The following is a 9763-nucleotide window of genomic DNA, read 5'->3' on the forward strand; positions in this document are numbered from 1 at the left end:
CAGAGGATACATTGTGATTAAATCCATCTCTCTTATCGCCCAATAAAAATCTCCAAAGTTTTCTTTCAAATCTATAATACTGAATCTATCACATATCCCCCACTGAGAACATTTTAAGTGTCCCCCAGTTTAGTCGAACGGCTAAACTTTTCATGCCTGTCAGGGGATCTCCACAAATGCCAAGTCAAGACCTGTTTGGAACTTATCGAGGAACACAAAAACTAGATATTCCAAAAGCAACTTAAAATAATCTTGTCTGCAACGGAACATAGTGATGTTACCATTTGTTACAGTGTATGTAATTCCAATCACAGCAGAAAGCATCTAACAGATCGACTTGCAAATAAAAATTCAACAAGAAAGCAAGATGTTAGCATCTTCCTCCCCATCCAAATGCATTTTAGTTATGATGCTTTACATTGACAACAGAGATTTTCTCCGTGGCCTCCTAAGCATTTTGACTGAAACTTTCTAATAAGCACCTCCCCATCAGATGCGCATATTATGAACTTGAGGTTTAACTCGGGAGAACGCTTTTGAGTTCTCAGGAGCACAAATAGCAATAAGATCTTAAACAACTTTGCAATATTGAGTACCCTGACCATCCACTCTTCGCTCAAATGACTAATGCATTCATGAGACAAGAAAAGATGAAAATTACGAAATAAGACCTGATGCTTTCTGGTAAGCTCTACCTCGCTGGATACGGACTCAAAAACTGTACGGAAACAGCACTGACAGCATACTCAATTACATTTTAGACCACGGTAATCTCAAACCAGTGTCACATTACCATCGGAAATGTATCTAGGTATCAATCTTGTCATACTAGAATTATATTGTCTAACCATGTTGATTTTGGTCACCTCCAAAAGTAGCAACTAACATGAGTTGAGATATGCAATGCACCATATTGTGTCATTAATGCCATACCAAAGAGATCAGTTTTAAATGGAATGCCACACTGTGGATCGATTTAAATCCACATGCTTTTACCAGCTTTGTGGACCAACTCACTAAGTGAGCGGCAAACAGTAGACTAGCAGCTTCACTGGCAAAAAGAATGATTATGACCTCATGAGTTAACCAGTTAACCACCAACCTACTTCACTGATCTATATTATATAGTACAACAATGAATGATCCAGATGTTAAGGTGCACTGGGAAAGGAAGGAAAATAAGGCTATCTCAAGCAAATCTCTTTCCTTAACCATTTACACCTGAAACACAGGGATGCAGTTTGCATCCTATCTTTTAGAGCTTAAGTGTCATACGATTCCTTCATTTCTATGAAATATACCACGGGTTTAGATTTCACCTAAGAAACAACATGCACATTAATCTTCTTCCAAAAGACAGAAATCCACTTGCAGCAAAAGTTATACTATAGTCATGAAAAGACGGCTATCGCACGGAAATAGACTCTTTTGAAGTTCAAACACAACTTAAGGACCAGAAATATTTCAGATCCAGGTCTACTACAGATTGAGATCATATCAAGGAAATACAGACCAACTTCCCAGCTAATTCTCTTCAAGAACTTCTTACGAGTCTCTAGATGCAGATTGATTACTAATTGTGGTCTGGCAATCCCTCATTCTTGATTCAAGCTGCAGCCAATGATATGTAAGAAAAACACATCAGACACTGAATGAAATTTATAGAAAATGTGTAGGTTGACAATTTTTGTTGCTAATCAAGAAGAAACAACAATAAACAAAATAGATAGTCTTCCCAATTGCATCTAGTTTTTCAGTTTTCTATATTCATTTTAGAGATGAGAAGTTTTTGTGGTATAGAATGCACTAACAGCTGATGGCCAGAATGCACTCTTCATAAGAATTTTTTTAAAATAACCCCCAAATCTTTATTGGGGCGTGCATTACCTAAACTCAGAAGATGTAGCTTAAGTGAGTTTTTTAGTGATGAAGTTTTAGGGTTAGACAGACCCTGACCTACATTAGATGTCAAGTATATCTTCCCTACTTTGGTCTTCCTCCATGAACAAGGTAACAGTGGGAAGAATGGGGTGTCTATATCATGATAAGGCTGTGTTGTTGATGGAACATTGGATGATTGTTAAACTGTTTCGACGTTGTGCCATGGGCGAAGCATGCAAAGATCCTAAGATACATAGAATGGGACAATGTGGAATGGGGTGTCAAAGCCCTAAGGGTGGTGTGGAAATATATCCAAATGTATATGAATAGGAGAGGTATAAAAATGTAATACACATGCAATAGTCTAGTAGTGAAGTTAAGCAAATTGATTATGCGAGTTTGCTTAGGCTGCTACTTATCGTGCAATTTCAGTTGGAATGCTAATAAGCAATAACAATTAAAAAACTGTCATGGTGCTAGAGGAAAACGAAGTGCTTAGCAATGAGATATCAAATCTGAGGCAGCACATGGTATTAAAGGCACAAACTTTGCATGTGAGTGAGAGATCAACTGCTATCTTTGGCATGGACAATGACTAGTACAATGTAGGCCAAAATAAAAGTATCTTCTTGAACATTTTAGTTCGTAATTCTATTTTCTTTGTTCTTCTTCAAAAGAAAAAAGGTCTTACTTATTCCAGGGAAGCATATGTATATGACCATCATGACAAGAGACTTTATTGCACACATGTTTCTGTCTTTTTATGCTTCTTTAACCAGCCAACACAAAATTAGCTTCTATGAACGTACTGGAATATCTTTATTGATGCATCAGCAGTTTATCACTCAAGTAAACAAAATAACTCGCCTGTCGACTAAAAAAAATGTACCATTGCAAATTATTAGGTGACCAGATGTGCTGTTAGAAACAGAGAACTCAACAGACAATTAATTAGGTATCTAATTTGGCCAACTATAGGCTTAGTGAGACTACTGTGATATTACTTTGCAAATGTGGTCATGAGTATAGGAATTTATATGGGAAACTTGGCATTTCACCTTTACGGATCTTATTTTCAAAGAATATAGGAAAATTAAGCCTAAGATCAGATATTACCTCAAGAAGGGTCTGAAACTTGCTTCTTATAGTGTAGTATTCAATCTTCATCCGATTAAATGCTCTCATGCTCCTAGGTAGATAGAAATGGAAATTGTCATTCAGATTTCATAGTTTTGGAAGACAGTTTTAATGATGGTGGTGAGAGGAAGATGATAACTATGATCTCCCCAAAAGCATATTTCAAAATAATCCAGATAGAGATTAAACACAGATATGCCTCTTTAAAGACAAAATTAACAAAATAACAAAAGTATTTGTCTTATGTGCCTCTATAAATAGTGCATTAACAAAATAACAAAAATAATTGACTTAGTGTTACAGAGATGGAACTGAATAAGGTAGCGTATCTGCATTCTCACCTATCCTGGTCGTTGTTTCGGATAGCGTCACGGAGATAGACACATGAATTTAGCACCTTGCAGGCGCCAACACTGCAACACCAACCACAACAAAGTGAACTTACGTGCAAAATCAATTCTATGGTAAGAGGAAAGAAAGAAGCAACAAGCAAGTTAACAGTGCACAAGGACAGAGACAGGAAGGGGGTGGGGGGTCAACTCTATCCTTATGATTTGCAAAGCCTCTTATGTTATATGACTACTAGTGTAAAATTCTGTGATACTACAAGGCTTAACCCCTCCAAAAGTTTTAGAAAAGATGCACTACTGCCCCTCATATACTCTCACCCCCTCAAACTTCCCTAGTGCTGAGGCATGCAAGCAATTCATCATTGGTGTCACCGGAGATATATATGCTATGTCGCACTAACTACCAATATAAAAAGGATTTCCACACTGAGATATAAAAAATTTTGGACAGATATCTTACTAGTAAGTTTGATAGGTACAGAGAACTCTCTAATACTACTTTTGCGAGGATGACATAGAGTAAGGATCCGTTATACTTAAAAAAAATATATAGAAAAACACATATACAAACGATTACAATAGGACTTTTAGGACACGTCGGACTCAATAATGTGTCATTCTCATGCCACGATGTTACAAGTAAGATGAATTATCAACATAAAACTCGGTACTCATGGGAACCCTGTATCAAATGATTATATTTCCTAGCTTTCGTAGCAATCTGCAGTTATAAATTCTTATTTAGCTAACAGGGTTAGATGTCTAGGTGCATAAAAGTCTATATCTGGCCTTACCAGAACATTAATCGGAAGACTAACTATGTTCAGATTCCTTTTTTTTTAATCGAAAAACGCACACAGGATAAACCATCTTTACAGTACCGCCTTACATCAATTGCTACAATTAAGGTTTGAACTTTGAACAACAATTATAGATGAAAGCATCAATCAATTGACCTCATGTATCGCAATACAAAGTTTGCAGAAAATCAAGTCACCTGGAAATGCTTCCTTTTAAGTTATGAACCACAATCTCCATATAGGAAAAATCCATCACATCTCTTTCACTGCACAAAGAAAACATGCATGCATATAATATTAAGTAATTTAACCAATGAAAAAAAGACACGTACAATGACTTAAATACAATGACTTAAATTTATAACGTACAAGTGTGAGTCAATCTGAAGCAATACCCTGTCCATTTCGGTACAGAATATGTTTATAGTTTCTGCCAAAAAATTTGGGTTGTCGTTATCTTGAAGTGATTGGAGACGTTCAAAACCATCATCTAACATTTCCTGCATGGTATAAAATGCACACTCTTGTTGACAAAATCTAAAGATAGTACAATACAATAAAAAACGAATGGAGAAAGTGATTTACGTCGTCATGCATGGAGAAAAGCAAGTCTCTGTGTTCTATCTTGAGAGAAGCACGAAACGAATCCATTTTTTTTTCTTATAAAATGAAGGAATGAGAGATAGGATGAATAAAGGAATCGGTTGAGAGTGAGAGAAATTGAATGAGAGAGGGAAAAGGAAGCAAAAAGAGAGAGTGTGTTTGAAGTGGGGCAGAGTCTGCCACCTTTAATAAATGAGGTTTAGGAGGGCTTCTTCAGTGCGCCTAAGTGTTTTTCTTCCAAGTTCCCACAAATGAGATTGAGTGGAAATTTTGATTGAATGGGGTTCAACTTAGTTGTATTAGGATGAAATTGAATTAAATCAACTTGTAAATAATAGAATTGATTCAATTGGAGAGGGGAGGGGGAGAGGAAAATAAAAAGGAGATTGGTGGGAGGAGGAGCAAGAGATGAAAAAAGTTTGAGAATAGGGTATAGTCGTTGCCTTGTTGGCTCTTTTTTTATAGTCACGCCCCAAAACACAGAAAAAGATAGAATTGGCAGTTTATTTGGGCAGTTTATTACCCGATAGTTAACCGTATTCAATAATAGTTAGTATTGATGCTGGACAAAATACTATCACCGTTAGAGGTAGATAGTTTCAGATTGGTTCATTCATATAATCAATTAATCTTTCTATTAGGGTCCATACAGTAGCATATCTTCTTTAGTTGGCAACATTACTTTTATTTTGCAACTTACAGTTGCAGAAGGGAATATATGTTTAGAAATAGGTTTAGAGATCTAATGAAAGATATCTCAAATTGCAATTTTAATTTCAATTACTTCTACTATTTTTTTTTATTATTATTATTCACATACAGCTAAGTTCTATGGATTTTCCTTTCCATTTCTCACTTTTGCTATTTTGTTCTGTTTGAAACTAGATTCTTCTCTGATGTAGATTTGTGAACCACTACGTGCTTCTGTGGGAGGAGCTCCTCTGGAAGATGCTCGTCACTTGACTCATTGTTACGATCGAATACGTCAGGAAGTAGAAGCTCAGGTATAACTTATGGCATGTAGGTGCTTTTGATGAATACATACATGAATTGTAATGAATGTGTTAGGAATATGCACTAATTAGGCAGCTGAAGTTGCAAAGTGTCGATCAAAGTGCAAGGAATCTGAAGCTTCCTCAGAGAGTTCTCTTAAACTTCAAAATGCTGAGGCAAAGTTGAAGGAACTTAAATCGAAAATGATGGCTCTAGGTAGGGAAGCAACAGCTGCAATGTCATCAGTTGAGGTCCAACAACAACGATTGACTTTCCAACGACTAATCTCAATGGTACGACCAATCTTCACTGTGTGCTTACCCTTGTACAGTTTCTAATGTAATTTATAGTAACTCTCGGACACGCTATTTATAGTAATTCCTTTTTTATTATTTTTAGTAAATCTTGGTTTAGTAATTCTAGATTGTTCTTAGTAGTCCGATTAGTTTTAGGAAGTCTCTATTATTTAGCAATTCCTCTTTGGCATATGATTTCTTGTTAGTTGTCAATTCTTAGTTAGTTTCCTTTTTGGGATTTGGAAACCATAGTGTTTATGTGCATAGCTAGTAAATCCGTGGACGGCAAAAATTTAATACGGAAATTATTCGTTAAAAATTTAAAATTTTGAATAATAATACGTTTAAAAATTCGGCCAAAAAAACGAAAAAAATGCCAAACATACAATTCGTCTTTTATACGCATATAATACGAAAAAAATCGGATATACTTTGTTGCATTACAAGTTTAGAATTTAATAATTTGTTAGAATTGCTCATTAACTATACATACATAACTCAAATTTTCATTTATATTTACTTGCTAACACTTTAGTTCTTCGATATTCTTTAGGTATGGAAGGTTCTAACTTAAGTGGATTTTTAAAACCTTCCATTTTGAAGTTGCATCATACCTTTTTTATAGTATGTTTTTTTCATTTAAAAAATACGGACCTTATTGTTCTGCAATATGACTTACGAAGTTTTCAATAATGGCTTTATTATTTATGTTGGCTTTGTTGTTTGTTTTGAAGTTTTTCAATAACAATTCTTCCCTCTTTTATCATGTGGTGATTTTTATAATTTTTGAACTTGGTGTGCAACGCACCGAGCCAGTTTTTTTAATGCATCAAGGCACCTTTTTGACTCCATCTGATGGCTTTTCTCGATGTACATTTGTCTCAAGGAAGATTTTTATGTAAAATTTCACATGTAGATATTTGATCACCCATGTTGTGCTAGTCAGGAAGCTTGTAACTCACATTAGTTTAACATTGGAAGATTTGTTTGTTGCAACTCAAAATCTTTACTAGAATCCATGAATGAGTTAATCATGGTTTGAGTAGGCTAACTCTAACAGAATCAATGTTCATTCAAGAGGTAGTTTCAGGAATATGCTGTCAGTAGAAGAATTATGTCCCTGCTTAAACTCATGCAAAATGTTAGATCTTTTTTCAAGGGATCTTGCTTTTTTTTTTCCTAGAAAAGCCTGCAAAACTCTGCAAGTTAATGGAGAAGATCGAAGGGATGTTACCGGCGCAAAGATTTTTTATGCTCCGCCTAATTTTAGCCCAGAAAACAATGCACACCATAGTACAAAATGCCGCGATATATCGCGAAATATCGCGATATATGTCGGTTTTTGGAGAAACCGATATCGAAATATTCATGATATGTTCCTGGTAAAAGAAACTCCCTCTGCCGGACATTTATAAAAAAATATCGATATTTCAAAGAAAAAACACGATATATATTGTAAATATCAGTGCATATATGTAATAAAAATACTAGTATTTTGGTTTGAAATCTTATGTTCTTATGATGATTTTTGGGAATGAGTTCCTCCTCACTTCACAGCATATCAAAGATAAAGAGGAAAAGAATGTTTTGAGTACCAATTGGGTATTGGCTATTGGGAAATTGGGAAAGTCAATAGTGGAAGATTTGGTTTGCAAATTTGCAATAGCAGCAAGAATCATAAATAAGGTGGTGAAAGGAGTATAAATGGGTGGGCTTGGATTTAGGTTTAGGTTGATTCAAAATGGATACCTTAAACAAGAGCATGGGTGATCTAAGTAGAGAGATCATATGGTTAAGAACTTGTGATGAAATAGAAAGTGGATCTACCTTTGTATTTTCTTCACTACCCATGAAAAGTTTATGAAGGACTTCCCTTGAATCTTAAAATGTCACATTTCCTAGTGAGCATGAACAAAGTAGTTCTTCTTCTCACAGACTCTTTCTCACAAAATCAATTCCGGCCTCAATAAACTATTTAGCTATCCACAAGAAAAATGGTCACTATGCCATTGGAATTTTCTGATAAATATCGATATTTTGTAAATTTGTCAAGATTTCAGTGTTTTCAAACCTCATCTTACCCATCCTTCAACATTGATATTTACCATAAATATCGGAAAATAGCTAGTCCGATATTTTGCCCTGGCACGAAATTTTGTACTATGATGCACACACATAGTACACTGCACTCTTCTTTAGCCGAATGAAGTAGGGCTCTGATGCAAAAGTTCAAAAAAACACTGAATTATGTTGCATATCCTATCGAATCAGCTTGGATTGTACTGGGAAAGATATTCAACGGGCCTGATTGATAATTGAATATCTTGCTGGTGTCTCCACCTACTGACGAGGTGAAACCTTAAGACAGCCTTCATGGGCATGATTTGGCACAGGTTGCGATGGGTTAGAGCACCAGCATGCACTCCTTTTAGACAGCATTTGGTCTTAAGATTGGTACTGACTAAATGATCAGATGGAAAAAGGGTGGAAACAAATATTTAGCCAAAGCTCTTGTGACCTTCTCAGCATTGGCCATTTACCTGTTGCTCATTAGTATCTGAAGGTTGCTGTAAATGTGCCTTCTAGAACTTCTAGAAGTCCTATATAATTCTAAATTATGAAAGAAAAATGAGAACACAAGCAAGTTCTTTGTACTGTTATCTTTTGTCCGTCCTTTTAACCTCTTGATTGTTGTTCAAAGGGTGTTACGGTCTCCTCTTACAAACTTCAAAGTTCGATGCTTTAGCGACTGAATAATGATATCTTTCCAGAGAAGCCTCATATAAAACAGTCAGCAAGTTCTGAAGTTTTGTTTGTTTGCACAAATCCTCCCCTTCTTCCTCTTAATTTAACGAGTCTTGTTTGTACATGCTGTACAGGATTTGCAATGGAAGAAGCATATATGAATTATTTTTTTTTTGGTAGGCATATATGAATTATTGCTATAAAGTTTACTCTTTCTTGGCTCTTTGAGATTTATCTTTTTCCTGGAGTCTATGCTGAAAATTTGGTGATTTTAGTTGCTTCACATTTCACTTTATATCATGTTATTTATAGGTGAAGTTGTAATATCCCTGAGCTGGACGAATTGGCTAGTTTTAATTTTTCACTTACCATTTTATCAATTGCATTTAGGGCTCTGAGCCTGACATAGGAATGTAAATTTTTCTATATCCGGATACAGTTCTTTGTTCTTCATCAGAGTGCCGCTGCTATTCTAGAAAAGCTACATGCGGAGGTATGTTAAGGACGCATCCATTATCCATTCTACAACATTTACAGAAGTATAATTTTCTTCACAATTTTTCTCTTCCTTTCTGCAACATAAAATGTGCATTGCATTGAAAATATGTTGTTGGAAACAGATTTCTTGAAAATATGAATAATTGTTGGAAACAGATGATTCTACAGGTGCACTATCCCAACCCTTCATTAACATTAACAATTTAACAAACATATAAAGTCTGAGGATTAGAATCAGATCCAAACTTTCTGTAATGAGAGATTTAGATTTTTCTTTTTGGAAAAGTTAGGTTTTCCAAAAACTGATTTTGTTTTTATACTAAAAACAGAGGTTATATCGGATGGATCTGGTGATCTTGAACGTGTACAGACAGAGGTTATTCGGATGGATCTGGTGATCTTGAACCTTATGTTCAGAAGGATTCATATTTCGTTGCACAAGTAAGGCCTTATCCAATTT

General features: G+C 35.3%; 1 protein-coding gene and 1 long non-coding RNA gene across 3 annotated transcripts; one reads left to right on the forward strand and one right to left on the reverse strand.

Moving 5' to 3' along the window:
* Nucleotides 1-1320: 1320 nt before the first annotated feature.
* LOC147525438 (histidine-containing phosphotransfer protein 1-like) lies at nt 1321-5201 on the reverse strand. 2 transcript variants are annotated; one of them, XM_086607246.1, is made up of 6 exons: nt 4754-5201; nt 4538-4668; nt 4366-4434; nt 3360-3431; nt 2998-3070; nt 1321-1611 (listed from the first exon to the last, which is right to left on the reverse strand). In XM_086607246.1, the coding sequence occupies exons 1-6, from the start codon at nt 4817-4819 to the stop codon at nt 1546-1548; spliced, it is 477 nt and encodes a 158-aa protein (XP_086463372.1). In that variant the 5' UTR covers nt 4820-5201; the 3' UTR covers nt 1321-1545. The 2 variants fall into 2 exon arrangements, with proteins under 2 accessions (XP_086463372.1, XP_086463379.1); XM_086607253.1 differs by lacking the exon at nt 2998-3070 and having other exon boundaries at nt 4754-5199.
* Nucleotides 5202-5547: 346 nt separating this feature from the next.
* LOC147525439 (uncharacterized) lies at nt 5548-9475 on the forward strand. The gene is made up of 4 exons (XR_015221703.1): nt 5548-5775; nt 5857-6057; nt 9196-9298; nt 9460-9475. It is a non-coding gene; the product is annotated as an uncharacterized LOC147525439 (long non-coding RNA).
* The last annotated feature ends 288 nt before the right edge of the window (nt 9476-9763 follow it).

Source organism: Coptis chinensis, chromosome 1 (genome assembly GCF_015680905.1).
Source record: "Coptis chinensis isolate HL-2020 chromosome 1, ASM1568090v1, whole genome shotgun sequence".
In the NCBI taxonomy this organism is placed as follows: Eukaryota; Viridiplantae; Streptophyta; class Magnoliopsida; order Ranunculales; family Ranunculaceae; genus Coptis; species Coptis chinensis.

Excerpts from the sequence above, each read along its gene's own strand:
- LOC147525438 (XM_086607246.1), bottom strand. The coding sequence starts at position 4,819 with ATGGATTCGTTTCGTGCTTCTCTCAAGATAGAACACAGAGACTTGCTT. Across the intron at positions 3,432-4,365 it reads TTAAAAGGAAGCATTTCCAG|TGTTGGCGCCTGCAAGGTGC; the intron begins GTGACTTGATTT and ends TTGGTGTTGCAG. Across the intron at positions 1,612-2,997 it reads AGTTTCAGACCCTTCTTGAG|CTTGAATCAAGAATGAGGGA; the intron begins GTAATATCTGAT and ends CATTGGCTGCAG.